Source organism: Vicia villosa, linkage group LG1 (assembly GCF_029867415.1).
Source record: "Vicia villosa cultivar HV-30 ecotype Madison, WI linkage group LG1, Vvil1.0, whole genome shotgun sequence".
Classification (NCBI taxonomy): domain Eukaryota; kingdom Viridiplantae; phylum Streptophyta; class Magnoliopsida; order Fabales; family Fabaceae; genus Vicia; species Vicia villosa.
In genome coordinates, this window is record NC_081180.1 from 7,070,741 (window position 1) to 7,095,574 (window position 24,834).

Here is a 24,834-nt window from a genome sequence, read left to right on the forward strand (position 1 = left end):
GAGAAAAAATGAAAGGGTATTATGTGATATCATGTAATACAGTAGTAATGGAAAGAGTTGTTTAATAATATAATATGTCAATTCAGTGTACAAAAACCCAAAAACCAACAAATTTAGTAGGTGTAAAAATAATAGAGATGGGTAGAATGGTGATTTCCAGAGGTATAGATTTTCTTATATGATAGATATACACGTTGTGGGCAGGGGAGGTCGCGACAACACTACCCTCTTGATGAAGGCGCCATTGGGCCTGGCGACCATGTGTTAAAAATGGGTGTTGTCGCCACCCTCTAGCGACAACACCTCCTTTATTTTTTTTTACCTTCATGCGTGGGCCCGGGTCGCCTCCTTGGGTTGCGACAACACTAAATTGAGAATGTTTTTTTACGACTATAAATAGCTGCCCATTCCTCCATCAAAATTCATTATTTTCTCCACAAATTTTTCCAGCACATTATTGTTCATGTCTCGCACAAGGTCGGAGTCATGGCTCCGAACATCATCCAGTCGTCCCGTGCCGACACCGGAATACAAAAGATGTTATGGGCATGTTAAAATCATTTGTTAAAAAAAACAAATCTTTAACCGATTTAGCTTTAAGAGTGAAGGTCCATTTTAATTCTTCATAAAAACTGCAGAGGTCAGATTAGTCCTTGAGAATAAAAAAGTCTCTATTAAATCCCTTACAAAATTTAACCGAGCCATATTAGTCTTTACTAATATGATTTTCAAACAGTTTTTTCTCTTATTTTTGAACCAAGACTGGACTGTCAATGATGTCCCATTTTAGTCCCTCACAAAAAAAGAGAGTCCAAATTAGTCCCTAATAAAAAAGTCTTTATTTAATCTCTTACAAAATTTAACTGAGCCATGTCCGTCGCTCTTTTAATATTTTGTTCAAACGATTTTTTCCTATTTTTAAACTGTGACTGGACTCCTATTTTACGACTGTTGATTTGAAATTATTTTTGAAGGGATTGTAGATAAATCACGGTTTAAAAATAGGAAAAAATCGTTTGAAAAAAATATTAAAAGAGGGATTAACATGACTTAGTTAACTTTTGAAAGGGATTAAATAGAGACTTTTTTTCTTCTCAAGGACTAATTCGGACTCTCCCTTTTTTGTAAGGGACTAAAATGGGTCTTCACTGACAGTCAAATCACAGTTCAAAAATAAGAAAAAAAACCGGTTGAAAAAAAATATTAGTAGAGGGACTAACATGACTCGGTTAAATTTTGTAAGAGATTTAATTGAGACTTTTTTTCTCATCGACTAAGCTGACCTCTGCAGTTTTTATGAGGGACTAAAATGGACATTCACTCTAGCTTTAATTTTGTACTGATGTTTTTTTTATATAAATATTTTTATCATAAATCTAGTGTGTAAATCATTTTAATGTGTTTTTTTAGGTTTAATTGATATGCAGTGATAACTTCAAAAATCATTCACCATCTTAAATAAGACTAGAGGAAATAAGGAACACTAGAAAAAAAATGTCTCTAAAGACATGATATTTACGTCACAGCGTGAAAATATCACGTCACAACACTTTATTAGCGGCGTGAATTTTCATGCTGCAAGAGGTCATGTGGCAATTCTGTTGCGACATGATTTTCACTTCACAATTTTGCCACGTGAAATTCATGTTGCAACAGTTTGCACAGATATCCAGCTAATGTTCAGTAGGAGCATAGAGGACATAGCAGATTCTAGTAGGTGTAAAGAAAACAGAGCAGATGACAATGAATTGCGATGTGATTTTCACGTGGCAAAGTTGTAAAATGAAAATCAAATCACAAAATTTAAAAATAGTTGTGACGTGATATTCACGCGGCAAACTTGTAACGTGAATATCACAAAACAATTTTTTTTAAATGAAAACTTAAAAATAATTAACATTGTTTTCATTTTATTTTTAATAAATATAATAAACTAAATTAATAAATAAAAAACTATAAATAATAATTTTATAAAATACTAAAAAGGTTTAATAAATATCTTACAAAAATTAAAATTTAAAAGTAACATAAAAATAAAGTAAACTTTATGGGTCGGGAAACTCGTTAATGTTAAGATCATCGTCATTCTCATCATCCATCGGTTCTTCACCACTAACTCCTTCATTTCCACCAAACGCTTGATTACCGCTCCTTTGGAATTGCATTAATCGCCGTATTTGCTCCTCCATATCAGATTGTCTCTTCGCCATTGTCTCCATTTGCCGTTGTTGCTCTTCCATTTGGGCCTTTAGCGCCGCCTCACGTTGTGCTGACTCGCGTCTCACCTCAGCTAGCGCCGCCTCACGTTGTGCTGACTCGCGTCTCACCTCAGTTAGCGCCAGTTGTCTTACTGTTTCTAGCATTTCAGGTGTCAATTGTGGTGGACGTGACGTTCCTTCCCCATCTCTAACTCTTTGAAGTAAAGTTCTATCCACTCTTCTCAAGCTGCCGGCCAAATTTCCAGCACCAAAAAAACACTCATTAGGTCCCTTTCCGCCATTTACTAAACCCCAAATATAAAAATCCACATGTGGATTAAGCGGCTCTGAACCTCTTGGAGTATATTGAGGATTTTCAACCAAAAATTGCGCAAGCAATGTCTGATAAACCTCCTACACATACAATAAAAAATTAAGTTAAATATAGTTTAAACAAGTTACTTATATACAAGAATTAAATTAAATTAAATTAAATAATAAATAAAATATAACCACGTGATTTTCACCCCACAATATCTCAGTTGTGATGTGAAAATCACACCACAAAGTTGCCATTAAATAAAATATATATATATATATATATATATATATATATATATATATATATATATATATATATATATATATATATATAATTATTTAAATAAAATAACTTTTTTGGTACATTCGTCAACAAAAATCCCCGATTTTTTTGTCATGAGGATGATAATAATAAAATTAACTATAATTAAAAATATATAATAAATCAAAATATAACTTAAAAAGTGGTAATAATTACCATGCGTCGAGCATGTTCGACCGTACTTATACTTCCAACTGTATTAATGCTATCCCCATTTTCAGATGCTCTCATTTTCTTTGCTTTTTCTGATCTAGCCTTAAATTCAGGTGTATCCCAATAGACAAGAAGTTCATCAAATACTTCTTTGCCTATCCAGTTAGGACGAATATTTTCACGTTCCCAACGCTTTCTAGCACGCCGTAACATGTCAGAAAGTCGAACTGATGTTCTCCCATAATAATTTTTTTTAACCTCTCTCTCGTTCGTTAGTTTCCACGTACACTTTTCCTGCAATGTTGTAAGACATTCAAATAAATTTAAATAACCATAACTTAAAAAATAAATAAATTATACCTTAAATTTTCTAAACCAAGCTTCTTTTTCTTTCGAGTCAATATCTTTAAATCTCTTCCAAGCTTTTTTATACATTTGCTGAATTACACAACTTATACACTGGGCAGCTATCCGACTTGGCCCGAAACTAAACAACAATAATTTGAATTAGTATTAAATATAAATTTATGTTAAAAATAACATACTGTATACTTAAATAAAAATTTATAAATTAGAAACTTACGAATTTCCGACGGGCCAAATATAATATCTTCCTTCAATGGTATAAATCACACTCGGGTCATCCTCCTCCTCATCACCGTCATTCTCATCCTTCTCCTCATGATCGTCCTTATCCGGCTCATTATTATCATCCTCATGCGCAGGTATATGTATGGTAGGTGAGGTGTAGGATCCCCCAGTCTGCACGGATGGTGAGGGTATATGTGTGGGATGTGGGTTGCGGGATTCACCAGTCTGTTGGAAGGATGAGGGTACCTGTGTGGGATGTGGGGTGCAGGATTCCCTGGTCTGTTGGAAGGATGAGGATACCTGTGTGGGAGGTGGAAAGTTAGATCCCTTAGACTGCATGAAGGATAAGGGTACTTGTGTATTGCTAGTCTCCAGTACATTACACGGTAGTTCTTCTCCATTATATGTCCAAACCCAATAATTTTTAATGAAACCCCTTCTCTTCAAATGACGTTCCACTTCCTCTGGGTCACTAATTATAGGTCTACATTCACATTTAAGACAAGGACACCTAACTCCTCCTTCGCTTCGACAACATTCCTGAACAAATGCCCACGAGATAAACCCTTTAACTCCTTCCTCGAAATTTGGTTTAAGTCCACGTCTTCCAGGATACAACCTATCGTACATCCAACTACGATAGTACCGATAATATTCCATACTGCACATTTATACAATAATTTTCTTTTTAATTAAAAATGTGAATTTAATATATTAACCAATTTTAAAAATTTTAACTACAAGTATTAACTAACTTAATACTGTTCTTAAACATAAACTTATATTAACTAGAAAACTACTTTTCCTACAAACAAATTTTATACAACTATTTAATATATAACATATTCTCACATAATATATTAACTATAAATAAATTTTATAACTATTAATATATATAATTACAAATAAATTTCATACTATTTTGTATTTTATAAACTTATAAAAAATTTAATATGACATAAAAAATTATTTTGTTTTTTTAAAATAAACATATAATAATTTATGTTTTTAATTAAAAATAAAATTAAAAATAAAAATATAACTTAAAAAGTTTTTTATAATGACAAAAATATTCTGTTTTAGTTTTTAATAAATCTATATATTTTATTTTAAAAATTATTTTTATATTAAACTATATTTGTTGTTTCAATAACATAAATATAAAAAAATTTCATAAAACCTAACATAATATTCTGTTTTTGTTTAAATATCATAAAAACAAAAAATAATTTATTCTGTTTTTGTTTATATATATTATTCAGTTTTTTATTTTATACCACAAAAATAAAAATAAAAATATATTATATTCTGTTTTTATTTAAAATAAAAAATTAATATAATAAAAATATAATATAACATAAAATATTCTGTTTTTAATGACATAAAAATAAATAATATTCGATTTTAATAAATCTATATATTTTGTTTTTATAATATATTATCAAAAAAATATTATTTAGATTAAACTATATTTGTTGTTTCAAAAATATAAATATAAAATAACTTCTCAAAACCTAATTTATTAATTTCATTAAAATATATTTTCACATAAATAATTTTTTTATAATATATTAGAAATTAAAAACAACTTCTACTTAATTAATCTACAATAACAACCAGCAACCCAATATATTTAAATTATAAATAAATAAATAAATTTAATTGCTTAAATACCTCAATAAAGATAAAAAAAAGCTTGAATCTTGAACCTTGAAGCTTGACTATGGCTATATCTTGAATCTTGAAGAAAAAAAAAATTAAGAATGTTATACAAACAGAAATCAACATAATATTTAATCTTTAAGAAAAAAAAACGAAAAATTAAATTTTATACCCTTTAACTTGAAGATGAAAATATTTAAAGATGAAAGATATAATATAAGAAAGAAAAGGAAAAATGTTGGAGGAGGAAGAGAGAGAAGAGGGAAAATGTTGGAGGAATGAAGAAAGAGGAGGAAAAATATATTGATATGTGAAATGGACGTGAGAGAGAAAAGGCTTGGAAATATATAAAGAAATCAGTGGCGTGAATTTCACGTCACAACTTAGTGAAATGAAATTCATGTTACAACTTTGCAACTGTCATATTTTTGCCACGTGAATAACATGACACTAATAAAGATGTCAGTCAATTGTTCCCCATCAATTTATTTGTCAGTCAACTTCCCTCTCAAACATTTTGAATTTTTGAATTTATTGTTGCGACCTGTTTTACACCTCACAACTTTGAAAGTTTCGAAGTTCTCCCATGTGCAAACCTGTATAAGCCTGACATTTTTAATTTTTTAATTTTATATTTTAAAAGTTGTGAGGTGATCTGCACAACACAACATTTTGTTTTCATTTTTTTTTCTAAATCTCCCATGTACTAACATTACTTTTAATTTTTTTATTAATAAAAACATGTTGCAACTCCCTTTTGTTTTTTCACGTGATTTTCAAAATCACGTCGCTGTATTGCGTGGCTGGGAATGTGGGAGTATGTTTTCTTGTAGAGGGAGAAATAGCCTTGAAAGGTAGATATCAACAAGATTAATGATATTCTGGACAACAAAAATAAAAAAACTTATACCATTTGTAACCGCCTAATATTCTGGAAACTATGTCCACTAAAACCGCCAAAATTTTCTACGAGCAATAGTTAAAAAATAATTTAAATATTTTTACTTTTAATTGATTTTTTCAACAAAATTGTTGAAAGTATTCTTATAAAAACATTTAAAGAACATAAATTAAGAACACAGTAATTTTATAAAAGCATAATCTCTTTAATTAACTCCACAAACTCTAAGCTACATACATAACAATTCCAAAATGGTGTCAACATGTAAAATAGAGAAATTACACACCAAAAATGGTATATGACTCAACAATCTTAAACCATATCCTTGGAAGTTTATCACTAAATCCATAATCACCAAACAAAACATCAGTAACACCATATAATCTTCCCTCCCATGAAGCCAAGCAGCAACAAGTCCTTAAATTATTTCCATGTCTTCCTTGAACATGCCCCTGCTCAATATATGTTACAGTTTCTTTCAAATAATCCACAAATTTTAGTTTCACCAAAATTGTTGGATCCTCCGTCTGTGGGATAGTTATCATAATTTGGAGCAAATGTAAAATAGTACAAGCAAATCAACTAATTTTATTTACTTATTGCATAGGACTGGCATTACAAGATTACGGGTCAGAAATCAGAATCAATAACAAGTTCACAGTCACATTTTTCACCCAAAAATACTTGACAGGTCACATTAGAAGAAAGTTAATAACTTAATTATAATCAAGTAGTCCTAAGTTCTGTAGCCATTTAGAAAACATGGTTTTCCAAGTATTCCCTGTGCCCATTAGGAACCCTAATTTACCGGAATCATTACTATCACCATTACCGATTTCCAAATCTGAAGCAAACAACGAACTTAACTAATAACGATCCATAAAAAAAGTGGAAAAAATATGCAAAACATAAGAGAAGCAGGTTTCAAGGAGATCCAACGAAGAGTAGAAGAGAAACTCAAAATTTACCTTGAAATTGACCTTAAAAGTAAAGAAACAGCGTAGAAGAGTAGCAAAAGATGAAACTAGAAATTACAGAAAGGAATGACGGTAACCCCTAATTTGAATTGTTAGGGTTCGAAATTTGAGGGATTGTAGGATGTCGATTGGGTTTGAATAATTGTTAAGGTGAATGGTTTTAGCGTTCCATTTGGATTGGGAATACAAATCGAAAACGAAGAAATGGAAAAGGGATTTGGTTGTGAGAATGAAGAAGACGAATGTTTTTTTTTTTAATCAATAAAATGATTTGATTAATTCAAAAACAGCTTAATACAAGGCGATCTCAACCCCGATCCAGCCCAAGATAATCAAAGAACCTATTTACATGATTCTAAGAAGGACAAATAAACTATATCATGAGTGTAGTTAAATGAGGTCTGAGTTTCACATTTTCCCAGCACCTATACACAATGGTATCAATAATCTCTCTCCCAATGCTATTCTTCACATCATGACCAAAAACAGTGTCATTCCTAAGTCTCTATATTGCATATATGGTTTCAGCAACAGCGCACACAAGGATGCGACCTCTCCACTTTCTTCTCTTGCAAATCTGAGTAATCCAAGCCAGCTCTGCATCCCATGATAACGGCTCATGTTGAATTTGCAACCAATCCAAAACTTCTTTCCAAACAGCTTTGCTTTTATGACATTCAAAAAGGAGGTGTTGTATTGTTTCTTGGTTGTGACAGAAACAACATTCATCCGACTCCAACATACCAAATTTCCTCAACCTGTCTTTTGTAGCCAACCGGCCATTACAAGCCAACCAGAGGATAAAAATTGCTCGCGGTCTCGCAATATTGTGATAAAGGATACTTCTCCAACTGACACGGTTGTTATGCATTTGAAGAGAATTATAAGCATCTCGCATGCTAAATCTGCCTCTCATATTCTGCTGGATCTGCACAAAGACCAGCTTTAGCTTCAGTAACTGATTCATGAGCCAAGAATATCTTGGCTTACTCTCACTCTGCATTACATTTTCTCCCTTCAAATAATAGATGTGGATCCATTTGATCCATAAATTGTCCGTTTTATTGCTCAGATTCCAGAGTAATTTGAGTAGACACACAGTATTCCATATTCCCAGATCAACAATATTTAATCCCCCATATTTCTTTGGAGTACACACTCTCTTCCAAGATATAGGAGATTTGCGAGAACTAATATTAGTACTTGTCCAGAGAAAGCTTCGGCATATGCCATCAATCTTCTGGAGAACAGCTTTGGGGAATCGAAGACAAGCCATCCAAAAGTTAATCACCGCAAACAGTACACTTTGGATAAGTTGGAGTCGTCCCGCATAGGTAAGCATTCTTGCACTCCAATGAGTCACTCTTTGCATGATCTTCTCTATCAAAGGAAGGTAATGTTTGATTGCCAACCTTTTACTAGTAAGGGGCACACCCAGGTAACGAAATGGCAGTGATCCCTCCACAAAACCAGTGCTGCTCCTGATGTTTTCTTTACTCTCATTGTCAACTGCACCAAAGTAGATAAAACACTTCCTAGGATTCATCTTCAAACCAGTGGATTTGGAGAAGTGTTTAAATTTTTCAAGCATACAATCAACAGATTTTTGGTCCCCCCTAGTGAAGAGTAACAGGTCATCTGCAAAGGACATATTAGTGATATTCAACTTGTCGCATCTAGCATGATAATTGAAACCAGGTTCAGCTTTTAGTCCCTGCAAGGTTCTAGTGAGATACTCCATCACAAGAACAAATAAGAGTGGGGAGATTGGGTCACCCTGTCGTATGCCTCTCTTTGCTTCCATGATCTTAGTATACTTCCCATTGATGTTAAATCTGTAGCTAACCGTGTTAACAGTCCTTATTATCCAATCAATGAATCTACTAGGAAAACCAAATTCTCTAAGTATGTGCTCTAGAGCTCTCCAATCCACCATGTCGTAGGCTTTTTGAAGGTGTATTTGCATCATACATTTTGGTGCAGCATGCTTCTTGTCATAGCCTCTCATAAGTTCATATGCAAGTAAGACATGATCATGGATATGATGACCTTTAACAAATGCTGCTTGGTTAATATCCACAATGTCTGGTAAGACCTTCCCCAATCTAGCAGTTAGGACTTTAGAAATAATCTTATAAAAAGTGGTACAGCAAGAGTCCCTAATCATATTGGCACCCTGTTTCTTAGGGATTAAAGCCACAACTGAGCAGTTAAAACCTCTATGTAGCCTACCCTTTTGAAAGAATTCCTGAACAACATTGCAGACAGAATTCCTAATAATACTCCAGGCTGATTTAAAAAATTTTGCCCCATAACCATCCACACCAGGGGTTTTATTGTCATTAATCCCTTTCAGGGCTTCCTCTATCTCAGTGGTTGTAACAGTCTTGATAAGGAAGTCTCTATGCTCAGGGGTCAACTGTTTTCCTTTTCTCATTACCTCAACATTGATGCCCTCTAGGTTGGGTTCTGTGGTTCCTTGAAGATCACCATAAAACCTTAACACTTCATGTTCAATGTCTGCCTGTGAGGTTAAGAGTGTGCCATCCTCCTTCATAAGGGTCCCTATATGGTTCTGCTTGTGTCTAGTCTTTATGGTTGCATGGAAATATGCATTATTCCCATCACTATATCTCAACCACTCTAGTTTGGCCCTTTGTCTCATATCCATGTCTTCCACATCTCTCCATTTAATGACTTGTTCAGTCCAATGCCTTGCCTGCTCAATAAGGATATGATTCATCCTATCATGTATCAGCTGCATCTGAGTATCCAATAAACACTTTCGAGCCTCAATCATCTTTCTTTGAAAGTCCTGTAAAGGCCTGTTTAATTTCTTCAGAGCTGGGACTAGCCTTTTCAATTTTAGCCACAAAACCTGCATAGCAGAACCAGAGCAACCAGCATTCCAATTAGAACTCACAACATCTTGAAAATTCTCCAGCTTAGTAACACAGTTCCTAAATCTGAAGTGTCTATGAAGTTGTGGGCTCGGAGTCATGTTCTTGAGGTACAACATTCCATGGTCAGAGATACTAGGAGGCTTCACAGTCAGAACAACATCCAAATGGTTATTCAACCCTTCAATATTACCTAGAACCCTATCAATTCTAGAGTAAATAGTATTGTTGCATTGTTTATTTGACCACGTATAGTAATCCCCCATGCTATCCATTTCTGCCAAACCAGCATTCTCCATCATATGAGCTAGATCAGAATACTCAGTCTCAGTCACAGGCCTGCCTCCAATTCTGTCCCCAGCACAAAGCACATTGTTAAAGTCTCCCACTAGCACCCAGGCTCCCTGTTGCTGTTGGTGAATCCTCTCTATGTCATTCCATAAAATCCGTCTCTGCTCAAGTTGGTTCTTAGCATAGATTGCTGTAAGCCAAAACAAGAAACAACCTACTTTATCATAGACTCCACAATGGACGAACTGACTGGTACTCAGTACATGTTTAAGATCATATTTCAAATCATTCCACATAACCTATATCCGACCATTCCCATGCTTGTCGTAGTTGTCAATACACATTCCTTTAAACTTCAATTTATTTCTCACAGCATTGGCTTTATTCACTTTCACCCTAGTTTCAAGCAGTAAAACAATATCAGGCCTAAGATCTAAGAGGCAGGAGCTTACCTCAAGAATCTTGCCTGCTTTATTGAGCCCCCTTGTATTCCAGGATACCATCATGTCTTATCCGGGATCACCACAACCTCATTCAAAAGGTTAAGTGATTCAAATGTGTTATGGCTTAGGATCTCAGTTGTACCTTCTTTGATTATCTCTTTTCCCTTCCTACTTCTTTCCACTGTGGTCCAAGTTGGTTCAGACTCAGGGAGAGTTTCTGCTGTCTTCTTAACCACAATCTCTTGTTGCTCTGGTTGCTTAGCTTCCTTAGGTTTCCATTGCTTTGTACCCTGTGGCTGCCTAGTTTCACAGTTATGGCCAACCTTTTGACACCTATGACAAAATTTCGGCCTCCACTCATATTCAACCGGCTGTTTCATCCGATTTCCTTCACTATCCTTAATGGTGATCTCGTCAATTGGGGCTTGGGTGATATCAATCTCCACCAGGATACGTGCATACGAGACTCTCAGTCTATTTGCAGTGCACTCATCCGTGACTAAGGGCGTACCCAAAACACTCCCTATCATACTCAGACTTCGTTTTCCCCACAGATACAGAGGCAAATGAGGGAGTTTCACCCATATTGGAATTGTTCGCAGCATATCTCTCTGTAAGTTAAAGTTCGGTTTCCAGTCCCTCAAAAGCATTGCCATGTTTCGTATCGTATAGGGCCCTTTCATCAGCACTAAATCCTTGTCATCAACTGAATGAAATCGCAAGATAAAATACCCTTCATCGTTGAAGAACATCTCAGGCAGCTTGACGAAATTCCAGTTCTTCTCCATAAATTGTTTCACGGTATGCATACTTAGATCGCTTCCAATCACATACATGATGAGAGCAGACTCCCAATACCTCACTTCACTCATGATGTCCTCTTCCTCAATTGTGACCTCAACTTCACCATTCACAAGTTGTGGTGCTATAAACTCGATTTGCATCCCATTGGAAGGATTCCGATTGTTGCTTATCACGTCCACCCAAAGTTTCTGAGGAGTCTCGATCTCTGTCACCTTCGAAGTTGTTGGCTGAACCACCTTAACATTAGGGTTTTCTGCCAACCGTAAGGGTTTCTCCTTCATTCGCTTTGTCCCCTTTCGAATTAGAGCCTCCAGGATTGTTCTTCACCGTCGCCGTACTACTACAGGATGATTGCTTGCCATGAGATGACGTCGGAGGAGCCATCTTCTTCGGTCGTCCCCTTCCCTTGCCGCTCATGAATGTTACTGTTGGAGGAAAAGGGATACGGTGCTCTGTAAATTAGGGTTTTTTTTAAATATTTTTAATTTTTATTATTCATTTGCATTTTTTAATTCAATATTAAATAATCATTATTAAAGGAGAGAGTTCTCTAAAACATATTGCGCACTTTTCAATTTTTAAACATAAATTATGTAAGGGGGTAACTTTATTACCCAACAAAATAAGTTGGGTAACATTACCCATATGAATCGTAAATAATTGATTGGTTTAAAAATATGCCATATGACATGTCATTAGAAAAATTATAATTATAACTAGTTGCTGTATCTTTTAATAATTGTAAATTTATCCTATGTAATTAAATTGATGTTAGTTTCCAATGCAGAATTTTAATTAATCATCATCACCACAAATTAATTCAGTCCATAGAAAACAATACATATGATTTTTTTCTTTTTACATTATGCTTCGGTTTTCGTTTTGATGTTTTTATTATTATATTTTTCTATTTTTTAAATATTTGCTTAAAATAATGCTATTCATAATACTAATATGATTTACAATTTTTTTTTATAAAAAATATATAATCTATTTAAATCGAGATATGTTGGGTGACTACTCCTCTTACTCCTTTCATAAAAAATATTTTAATTAAATTGCGTGTAGTTTTAAAAAATCAATACAATAATAATAAGCAAACTTATTTTAATAATAAGCTTAGCAATTTTATTTCGTCTTTAGTCGGAGTTTCTGCTCGTTTACCACTCGAGTTCAATTGTTTGATTGCTTTTTTTAATATTTAATTTATTATAAAATTGAATATTCTGAAGAATTTCTTTTCCTTTTTTAATTACATATCATAAATATATATTGCTTCCACATCCAAAATAACCAAATTCAATTTTGAATTTTAATTTTCAAATTTTTTATTTTATCATAAATATTCAATTTCATAATTTTCAAATATTTTATTTTACCATATTATTCAATTAGACCATACCTTTTTTATCATTTTACTTCAGACCATTATAATATATTTAAATTAAATAGGTTGAAAAGTTGAAGGTGAAAATGGGTATATTGTTAATTTGAGGGAGGGTGGCGCTAGACTTATTTTCATTTACCGCTCAATACATTTTAGTGTGTGCAAGTGGTAATTTAATTTTTAATAATAATAAGCAAACAATGTAAATATGTTATATTTCAAAAATAATAATAACAATAATAATAAGGGTTAAATACGTTTTTAGTCCCTATAAATATGCGACCCTGTATTTTTAGTTCTTATAAAATTTTCCTTCAATAAATGGTCCTTATAAAATTATTATGCACCTAGTTTCAGTCCATACTGTCAAACTAATATGTATTTTAAAATGATTATTTTGAAGAAATGTTCATAATATTTTAAAAAGTTCCTGAAAAAAAGAGAAACTCAAAATTTAATTTCTAAGTAGAGATTTTCATTATTTTTATCTTTATTTTTTGAAATTTAAAAAATTCATATTTAATTTTTCTCTTTTTAAAAAAATTCTAAAACATGGTAAATAAATATTTTACAGTATTCTAAACATATCTAAAAAAATTATTCAAAAATTTAAAAATTAAAGGATAATTAAACAGTTTTTAAAATTTTAGAAAATAGCATGGACTGAAATTGCATGCATAAAAATTTTAGAAGGACCATTTATTGAAGAAAAATTTTATAGGGACTAAAAATGCAGGGTCACATATTTATAGAGACTAAAAACGTATTTAACCCTAATAATAATGATGATAATAACAATAATAATAGTATTAATAATAGTTTAACTTGTGCAATAAAAGTAATAGGGTTAAATCCACACACGGGAAGCTCTCGCGGAAGGGGAAGACCGAAAAAGGTGACTCTATCGCCGGGAACGAACCAGGGTGGTGAGACGTCGGCGACTGCTACGCCGGGGAACACGGTGGGGGAAGACAGTGAAGGCACGTTGAAGAAGCAAACGGATGGAACCAAGACAGATGAGGCTACGAAAGAGGTTAGTTCTGGGAACCCTAAAATGCAAGAACAACATTCAGAATCGATGTTGAAGAGTAATCGATTGTGGGTGGATGTAATTAGCGGGAATCGGAAATCAACCAATGGTATGCAACTGCAATTTGTAGCTCTAAAGGTGGTGGAGGGCAAAATTGAAGTTGCGATTGAAGAATCAGATGTGGAATCGGAAATTAGGTACTGGGAAAATGCTTTGATCATGTATGTGATTGGGACAAATCTGAGTATGAATTCAGTAAAGAACTATATGAGCAGAACATGGAATTTTGTGACTCTCCCTGAGATGTACTATAATGATGAAGGTTTCTTTATCCTCAGATTCAAGAATGGTGATGATCGTGATGTGGTCATGATGAAAGGCCCCTATACTTTCCAGAACAAATCGATGATCCTACAAGATTGGAAAGAAGACTTCTCGATGGCAAGAGACATGCTACGCACGATACCGATTTGGATCAAACTGCCGAACCTTCCCCTCCCTTTGTGGGGAATGAAGAGTTTATCCAAAATTGGGAGTGCTGTAGGAAACCCATTGTTCACGGATGAATGCACTGCAGGGAAGTTAAGGGTGAACTATGCGAGAATGCTTGTGGAGGTGGATGTTACCCAAAAGTTATGTGAAGAGATTACTATCAGAGACCATGGAGGCAGAGTTTTGAAACAGAAAGTGGACTACGAATGGAGACCGCAATACTGTGAACGGTGCCAGAAAGTTGGTCATGTGTGTACTAATGATAAAGCAATTGTGAAATCTTGGAAGCCTAAAGAAAAAGAACAGCCAACTAGTACTGACAGAAGTGCAGGCCTAGCTATAGAGATAGAAGGAAAGGAGACAAAGCAGACAGGGAAGGTAGAGGAAGTGTTACCACACCCTGAAAATGACGCAGGAGAGTGGACTGAAGTTAGAAGGAAAAAAGAGGAAGGAAAAAAGCAGAACACTGCAGGGCCAGGTAAGAAAATGTTCTGCTCAAATGTTTTTCAGACTTTAGATGTTTTGAATGACCCTAAAGTCACCCTGGTGGGGGTCACATGATGGTTGCATGGAATGTGAGGGGGCTGAATAACGGGGCCAGAAGTAGAGAGGTTAGCTCCCGCCTCTCAAACCTTCACCCTGACATAGCTATTCTTGTTGAAACTAGAGTGAAACAATGCCAAAAAGAGAAAGTAAGGAAAGTGTTTGGTAATAGATGGACTTACTTGGATAATTACCAGGATCATGACAATGGAACAGTATGGATTATGTGGAATAAGGATCATGTGGATATTAGGAGATGCAATAGCATGGACCAAATGATTCACTGTGGGGTGTATGATGGTAAAGGCATGTTTAAGCATTGGATTACTGCTGTTTATGCTTCTAATAATCTGGATAGTAGGAGAAGATTATGGAATGAGCTTGAAAAGATTAATAGTGCCCAGCAAGGTCCTTGGTGCATCATTGGGGACTTTAATAATGTTCTGAGTATGGACGATAGGATTGGTGGCAAGCCTGTGCAAGAGGGTGAGTACACTGATTTGAAAAACTTGATGACTCAGTGTGGGCTGGCTGAATTGGATAGGATTGGGAACAGGTACACTTGGTGAAAACATATCCAACCCCAGGTTCAGTATAATGCATGGCCATGGTTTTGTAGCTAATAGCCTTGCCACATGTAGATGTATATTTTCCTTTGTATTTGCCTAACAAACTCCTTTGTTTGTCTTGATCTCATTGATTAGAGGTTAACAAGCTTGTTCCTTCCCGGAGAGAAGCTAGTTGCAAGCTTCTGACTAAAAGCGCGACATGGCAGCGAGATATCCACCTTTGAGGCAGCAAGAAATGTAAGAGGAATTTCGTCCTTCACAACAAATTTACTTAGAGAACCCTTAGATAATAACGTTGAAACTTGACCAGGATAAACTTCAGCCCAATAGATTGATCTCGTTGCAGGAGCCAACGTAGTGAAGATTGCAGCTTTATGTCGAAATGCCGAAAAAATAGTGTATTCACAAATATTGTGGCTAACTTTTCCTTCCATCTCTATCTGTGAAATGTAGACAGCAATTCCAGAACAATCAAGAAAAGGACCTGTTTGTACAATAGAGTTCTCTATATTTCTTCCTAAGAATTTTTTGAGTACCCCAGTAGGTAAAAATGAGTAAGTAAATCCAACCAAAGAACCAATAGATATCCATTCATGTTCAAGCTTAATTTTAGAATTTGCATAAGCATCCTGAAGCAAATTCATATAGTGGTGCAAAGCAACAATAAAGCCATATTTGGTAGTCAACAATGCTTGAGTATACTTTATCAAGATAAACACTAAGAATTTCCAACAAGTGAATATCAAAGAGAACTTAATCCAAGAAAAATAAGTTCTTATGTCCATCTTCAACCAATAATTAATCCCAAAGGAGAAAGAGGCTCCCACATGTCCAAGCATGTGATGTTGGATAAAGCCAATAATGACTTTAATAAGAGAGTGACCTATCTTGGCATCAGGATCAGTTGTTTCTTGGACCACCTTTGCAAATTCAAACTTGGTAAATTCAGTAGGATTTCCCAGGTTGAAATTTCCCACATGTTCTTCATGTACAAGGTAAATTAGACCCTCCACTAAGTAAGACACATTATGGAAATTCATTGTTTGCTTCCCATCCCTATAAACACTTAAACACTCCATTTTCGATGACCGAGAAATGCAGAAACGAATTCCACATCCAACATCTAAACACATTCTGGGTCTGTATGAGTTAAAGATCCTAGAAATTCTAACTTCCACATCAACCCTTTGGTGATAATCCATAACCAATGCCTCAGCCCCACACTTCTCGTCAGAGTAGAAACTTCGGACACATGGGATTAACGTTTCCCCAATAATTCTCATTCAAAGGATGTTGCAGAGGATCACCATAGACCTCACTGGTACTTGTTAGTAAACCAAGAATGTTCAACGTTTCCACCCTGTTCTTCTTAAAAGTCTTAACGGGTGTCAGAGGCATTTTAACAAACAACTTGTGAGCAAAAGCAGAAATGTTTACCTTGGAATGAAGCGGTGAAGGCATGATGAAATTGTTCAGAACAAAAAAAAGATCAGGTGGTTTTGAGGGTGGCGGGGGTACTGGAGGTTGATCGGAAAGCATCGCCAGAGGTGGCTCCAGTGATGACTGTGTTTCGTCAACGTGGCACAAAAGTGGAGGAGGCACGTTAGTTTCGAGATTCCAAGTAGCATTGCTTTTGACGTCGGAATTAGGATCCAGCGGCTTTGGAGGACTCATGAAATCAACATTGTTGTAAACACCAGTATCGTTGGAATGAGACTTGATGGGAGGAATCATTTTAGTGATTTTAGCAGTGGTTGAAGGGGCTACGAGAGAAGGCAATTGAATTTGTGGTTGCTTCATATTGGGTGTCAGGTTATTGAAGTTGTGAGTCCAATTGGAGATTCGACCTAACTTGTTGGAATAAGAGATTTTTGTTTTTGAACCGGAATCTGGGGGTTTTGGTAGAATATCCATAAAACCCCAATCCTTGACATGAGTCTCAATCATGAAAGCTGTGAGAGAGACATCAGTTGAGATGCTGGAAAGAGTTGAAGATATCTCATGAATAGGAAAGTGAAAGTTCTATGTCTATAAGATGGGTGAAGGGTAGAATTGAATTTCAGAGTCATCAGTGGAAGAGACAAAATCATCAAGTATGAGAGACTTATCTTCTGAATCCAACAATTCACAAGCTTCTTCAATTTCTTCCGTTTCCCCTTTTGTTTCTTTTGTAGCTGAAATTCGACCCAAGGTTTCACCTTTAGAAGATTTTCTTCACAGATCTGATGCTCCGTCTACATCCTCTATTGATTCATATGTTGGTTCCTCTTCTTCATCCTCAAGCGGTAAAATGGGTCTCCACTCCGGCTTGATACGCCATAATAGTGCGGTAAAATGTTGTTGTAAATGTATCCCAACTGTATATGCAATGAACGCGAGATCACCATATCCACCATGTGAAAGCAGAGCCTCTCAATGCTCCAACAACTTTTAAAACCTTCAATGATTTGGGTGTTTCATGCTTCTTGAAAAATTTCTCCAAACATAGAATCCACCAATAGGCATCTTCTTCCCCATCAAACAATAATATCGTCATGACTTTAAGCGGAAGTGAGATCAAAAACGAGAGCACCAATTGATAGGAAGCAAAAGCTAAACCCTAACAAAACTAGAGAAAATAAAACTATCTAAAAGAAACAAGGATAAAAATAACTTTTGATTTCATTGATTGATTCCCTTCAAAGTTTCAAAGGATTACATATATAGTACTTTTAGTGGATACTTAACTAGAAGGCCCAAACACTATATAAAGCCCAATTACATAACAATACAAATAAAGTACTACTAATATAAATTGGGCAGTAATTTAAATAAATAAATTATTTATCTAAATAATTTATCTTCTCTATCATCGGTGCACAGTGTACGAGTATGTCAACGTGCACTTATCACTAATCATTTGTTGTTTTTTTATGACAATTTTCTCTCTTTTCGAGTGAATGGTAAGGAAACAAAGATTATGCTTGATCTTGTAGATACTTATGCTCATGCTTCAAGGAAAATTATAAACATGCAGAAATTAGAGAATTATTTCAGCAGGAATGTCTCAGAAGCAGATAAAACTAGACTCTCAAATAATTTTGGTGTTCGATCTTGTATTGACACGAGAAAGTATTTGGGTATTTCTTCCATAATTGGAAGAAGCAAGAAGGCCATATTTCATTACATCAAGGATAAGGTTTGGAAGCGTATTAAAACATGGAGTAATAAAGTGTTCTCATAATCAGGTAGAGAAGTTTTCCTTAAATATGTGTCGCAAGTTATTCCAACCTATTACATGAATGTGTATCTTCTACCTGGCTTTAATTGAGTAAGATATTCAGAAGATGATGAACTATTTTTGGTGTGGTTCAAATAGAGGTGGAAAAAGAGGTATTAATTGGCTTAGTTGGTAAAAATTAACCATGCACAAAGAATGGGGAGGCATGGGTCTTCGAAATCTCCATGAGTTCAATCTAGAAATGTTGGAGAAACAAGGTTAGAAACTTTTATCTAACCCATTTTCTATAGTTTCTCGAGTCTTCAAAGCAAAATATTTTTCTCAAAGGAACTTCTTGGATTCGACTATTGGTCATAATCCAAGCTATATTTGGCATAGTATCAGAACTTGCTAGATAGTGTTGGAAGAAGGAAATCATATGAATATTGGTGACAACTATTCTATTCACATTAGGTCAAATGCTTGGCTTTATGGTGATGGTAGTTATCGAGTTCACACACCCCTCATACATATTCACATGATAAAATAGTAAATCCACTTATAGATCTCATTATAGGTAATTCAAATGAACCACTTATTAGACATCTTTTTGTCCATGGATATGTGAATGAAATTTTAATGATCCCTCTTTTAAGATTAAATAAGAAAGATGAAATCATATAGAGGTTTGATAGTACATGTGACTATATTATAAGAAGTGGCTATAGAGTTTGTGCAAAATGTTTGTAAACAAAGATAATTTAAAAGTCCAATTAACTAGAAACGTTTATTCTCTTTGGTTGTCCTTACATAACATATTGCTCTCTAGCAAAGGCTTTTATGATGTTTTTGTTGCAGGTTTTAAGTCATTTTAATGATGATTAGATGCCAATGTTTTATAAGATAACATGTAGTATTTAGCTAAAGAGGAATCTAAAGCTTTGGGGTGACAAATATGATTTTGTTGAAAGTATGATTATTCGAGCAACATATATGCTTAACTCATGGAGATATGCTATAAAGAATCAAATGAATTAAACCAGGTAAAATCCTCTATCAAAGTATTCATTGGGAACTACCTCCTTTTGGTTTTTTCAAATATAGTGTAGATGATACCATATTTCAACAACAAACTTGCTCGGGTATTGAAATGTGTGTACGAGATGATATTGGTCCTTTTGTCATGGCTAAAGAGATAGGTGTCACATGAATATTCAGGTAGTAGAATGTGAAGCTTGGTGTTTCTACAATATTTTAAAAATCGAACCGGAGAAAGAACCGTTAAAATATGTGGGTCATGGTTCAATCGATTCAACCGGTTCAACCGTGATTGAACCGTATATTAAATTTAAGCTAAGAAAATAAATAAATAAATAAATAAATTATTAAATATCCTAATAAAATTAATTTATATCATAATTTGTAAAATAAAGTTCTCAAATAAATACGATACTACTAAACAAGCTTACAAAATAAGAATAATGCAATGTAAGACCCAATAACAAATCATAAAATTAGTTAAGGACCGATATTTATATATTTGTGCTAATTGCTTAACTCAAAGCCACGTGTTCTTCATCACATCACTTCTAAGACCAACACTAGTTATCCTGTGTCCGCAAACATTACATTATTTTTTCTCTTTCTATTTACATTTACATTGTCTCGTATCTTTCAATTTTATTCTTTATTATTCATCTACATAATTTCAAATGTTTGTTATAATTAATTTTTTAGATTTAAACAAAGAAATAAAATGAAGTAAAGTATAAAAAAAACTATCTTTAATTTTCTGAACCACTTGGTTCACCAAAACCAGTCTCGATTTTACGGTTATTTTGGTTTTTTGCGCTTGAAGCAATTTTATTCGAATTTTATAGACCTAACTGTTTATTGGTCTAAACCGAACCAGATTAAATAACGGTTCAAGGTTGAACCGGTTTAACCGAGTGGTTCAATCCGGTTTTTAAAATATTATAATGTGCTACAATGGATTGTGGGAAGAGGTCTTTCAAATCTCATTTTCGAGTGTGCGTGTGTCTGATCTAGCGGTGAAACGCTTGAGTCCTGAGAGTGTACTCCTCTCAAAGTCTCAAGTTCGAAATCCGCTAAGTTCAAATTACTTATTAAAAAAATCTCATTTTCGAGCTAGATTGTAAAAAAATGGTAGATGAAGTTCATCATGTAACTTATAATAGGTTAGAATATGACTATATTATTAATTATTGTAGAGATATTCAAAGAGGCACAACAATTTCAAGTTTGTTTTACTAGGTGACAAACTAATGACAATGCTCATGCTTTGACGAGGAAATTGCCATACCCCAAAATTTTTCCTATCATTTTGACATCTATTTAGTCTAAATTAAAGCATGTTACCACACTTCTATTTTCGTAGGAGGTTCATACTAAAGAGGGATTAATGCATGTTACCACGCTTCTATTTTATTTACTAACAAAAAAAATCATCATGCATATTTTATTTACTAACAAAAACAATATAAAAGAAAAAAAGTTTGTTGCTTGTGTGTCAAAAACAAGAGAATGATCAAGAGAAAGCTGAAGAAATTAGGGTTTTGAGGCCCACAGGAGGTTCAACATTCTCTCAAGATTCAAAGGTTCTTTAAATCAATATTCAAGTCCAAGGATGGCTCAGTTTAAGGCAGACAACTCTCAAGATCGCCCGAAGCGCCAAATTAGGGTTTTGACCTAATTTCACCAGAGGATTGACTTTTAATCAGGAGATGATTCCAAGACTCAAAATATGATTCAAAGGCCTTCAAATAAACATTATAGTCCATTCATGTCATTCAACGGAGGAGAAGACCTTAATTCATTGAAAGATCGCAAAACTGCAGTTCATCTGAAAAAAGTCAACTGCAGTAAAAAATCAAGATTTTTGGTCAACATCAATGATTTAAAGTAATATTCATCATTTGATCAAGGATTGATTATAATTCATCAAGAAAAGTTCAGAAATCAACTCAAAATTGCAAAATTAGGATTTTTGACCTAAAAGTCAACTGAACTTTGACCAGTCATAACTCTCTCCTGATTCATCAGAAAAATTCCAACCAAAGCTCATTTTAAAGAAAATTCAATTATCTACCAAATGAAATTGGTCCCATGATCATCACATTCACCATTTGGGAGATATGAGCCAAAACATTACAGATCATTTTGAAAGTCAACAAAAAGCAGTTTTTTGTCAAAGCCCATATCATCAAGATAACTTCTTCAAATGCAAAAAAGCTTCCAAAGTGGCTTGTATAGGACATCTTGGGCTTTCCAAAATGTACAAAAACACTTTCATGGGATCAAAATTGAGAGAGATATTCCTTGATGAAGTTGACCTTTTTTTGGAAAAATGCATGAAACAAGTAATGACCAAAACTTTATTCTTTTTCAAAAAGGACAATTCTTTTGTGATTCCATCTTGGTTCTCATATGGCTAAGGTCATTCAAGACCTATCCATGGTTCATGACATTTTATTTCATTTTTATTGAATTTTATTCATTTAGAATTTAATTAAAGTGAGATAATTCAAAGATATTATCCAAGATGCTCATGTGATGAAAACAATGACCAATTCAAAGATGCTTAAAGATCATATTTGCAAAGCGGGGTGGATGTAATTGAGTGTTTTAACCATGGTTAAGCTTTGCACTCATTGAAAAAATATTCCATTTTATCTTCTTTTCCAAAATCACTCTTGACAATCTCAACTTGCAAGGCTTCCATATCAGATCCTTTGCCTATAAATAGAGATTTATTTTTCTTCATTCAGGAGGACCAAGGAGGAGAAAAAAAGCCATAGCTCAAGAACACCATCCATAACCAAAAAATTCAAGAAACTTGTAAAAATCAAGACTCATTCAAATAAACATTTTCAATCAATTCCAATCACTCTATTCCACTCCTGGGATATTATAGAGTAAGTACAATGTAGTTTGTAACATGTAATAGTGCTTGGAGTTCATGTATTAAAAGTTCCATATTTATACATATTTCAAGAGGGTCGAATTAGGTGATCTGGGCACTTGTATTGTTTCGAATCATTGATTTTTGCAGGTTTTCAAATGCATGGAAATTTGAAGAAAAATCCGCAGGTAATTTTGCAGGTAAATCCATGGCAGAATCCGCAGAAAAATTGAAGAAGATGAATAGTAAAGGAGACTCTTTGACCAGCACGCATGGCAGTTTGGAGCGCTACCATTGGCTGGTCAACTATGTCATGCTCGTGAGCCCCAACTGATTTGTTTAAGAATTCTGGGTGATCACACGCTTCTAGTACATGTATACAACCTTGCACCTTCCCTCACAGCCATTAGATCAATCAACTCATCAATCCAACGCTCCTGAGCCTGCATCCTCACCATAGACCCTCAGGGTCTACCACACAGGATCCTTTTATTTAATTTTCTTTAATATCTTTTAATTAATTTATTTTCTTTGCATAATTAATTAAAAATACTTTAAAAAAACCAAAAAAAAATATTTTAATTTCAGTTTTAAGTTGATAAAATGTTTATTTAATTTTTGACATAAAAATATTTTTTTTCTTCATAATTAATTTATTTTGCTTAATTAATTAGTAATTATGTAAATATTGCTTTTTTAAATTATTTTCAACCAATTAAAAAACTCCAAAAAATATTTTCCTTTTAGATTTAGGTTTATATTTTTATAATCTAATTTTTTACATAAAAAAAGAATATTTTTCTTGTTAAGTTTAATTATTTATATAATTATTTGTTTAATTAGCTTTTTTAAATCAATTCCAAAAATCACAAAATATATATATTTATATATATATATATATATATATATATATATATATATATATATATATATATATATATATATATATATATATATATATATATATATATATATTAGTTTATTAGGTTTAATAGACTAATCATTCTAGACTTATTATCTTGACTTATTAATTAGGCTTGATTTTATTTCTATCATTTGGACTTTTAATTAGATTAATTAGACTTTTAATTTAATTAAAAACATCAAAAAAACAAAAAAATGAATTAGGTTTAATTTGTTTTAGATTTAGGATTTTGTTATCTTACTTTCTCTTAACCTAATTATACCTTCAAAAAAATCAAAAAATATGTTTATTTACCTATTGCAATTTAAATTCTTAGATAAATGTATAGGTTGCAAATCAATGTAATAGTGTAGATTTAATTTTCTCGCATTTACTTTTCGCACCAATAATCATGTAAATATCCCAAAGAGATGTAATAGCGTAGGATTTAATTTCCTGTACATATTTAATTGTTAGTAATTAGGTGATAAGATAATAATTGAATCTCTAGTTTACTAACTCAGGATATAAATATCTGAATACAACACACTTCTCAAACTTGCACCTCTAGGGTTTCCCCTCTTGTTACCTTTTTTGATCATACCATCATTTAAGAAAAGGAAAGATCTTATAAATTGAGGGTAGGTAACTCCTAAATTGCTTGCTCAAACAAATCCATTTCAATTGGGCTTTTCCCTGAGTATAAGCCCCAACACCTTCATTTTCAAACAACGTATTTTCAAAACTTCTCATCTATTTTCAAAACTTTCATCTGGTATTCGAAGGGCATTATTCCTGGTGAAACTCTTTAGATACCTATGTGACCTAGTGTCCATCTTCACTTCTTCTATTTTCAAATCAATTTCAAAACGGTTTTCAACCAAACTTTCAAAACAAATTTCAAAAGATAAAACTTTGTAGGCCTCCGCCAAGGATCATTACAAGGTTTTTCAAATCAAAATTTCAAATACTTTTCATACCTCGTTGTCAAAATAACTTCAAAAAAAATTATATTTGAATACATCCGCCAAGGATTATTACAAAGTCAAACCATTAAAAAAATGATATTTGTATACATCCGCCAAGGATTATTACAAAGTCAAAACATTTTCCAAACACACACTCTTACACCTTTTCAAGCAAACGAATCAAACAAGACAAAAAGTGAGCTAAGAAAAATTAAGAGCCCATGGATAACCATTGATACAAAGGGTGTTTAAAACCT

The 24,834-nt window shown here is 33.5% G+C and overlaps 2 protein-coding genes and 1 long non-coding RNA gene across 3 annotated transcripts; all 3 read right to left on the reverse strand.

Moving 5' to 3' along the window:
* Positions 1–2,009: 2,009 nt before the first annotated feature.
* Positions 2,010–5,556, reverse strand: LOC131600341 (uncharacterized). Its single transcript, XM_058872522.1, has 6 exons — positions 5,420–5,556; positions 5,260–5,325; positions 3,578–4,246; positions 3,355–3,481; positions 2,998–3,288; positions 2,010–2,612 (listed from the first exon to the last, which is right to left on the reverse strand). The coding sequence occupies exons 3-6, from the start codon at positions 4,243–4,245 to the stop codon at positions 2,046–2,048; spliced, it is 1,653 nt and encodes a 550-aa protein (XP_058728505.1). The 5' UTR covers position 4,246; positions 5,260–5,325; positions 5,420–5,556; the 3' UTR covers positions 2,010–2,045.
* A 776-nt stretch (positions 5,557–6,332) lies between these two features.
* LOC131600350 (uncharacterized) lies at positions 6,333–7,509 on the reverse strand. The gene is made up of 2 exons (XR_009283118.1): positions 7,117–7,509; positions 6,333–6,600 (listed from the first exon to the last, which is right to left on the reverse strand). It is a non-coding gene; the product is annotated as an uncharacterized LOC131600350 (long non-coding RNA).
* Positions 7,510–10,818: 3,309 nt separating this feature from the next.
* Positions 10,819–11,844, reverse strand: LOC131628790 (uncharacterized). Its single transcript, XM_058899884.1, has one exon. It carries the CDS (start codon positions 11,842–11,844, stop codon positions 10,819–10,821), a length of 1,026 nt encoding a protein of 341 aa, XP_058755867.1.
* Positions 11,845–24,834: the final 12,990 nt, after the last annotated feature.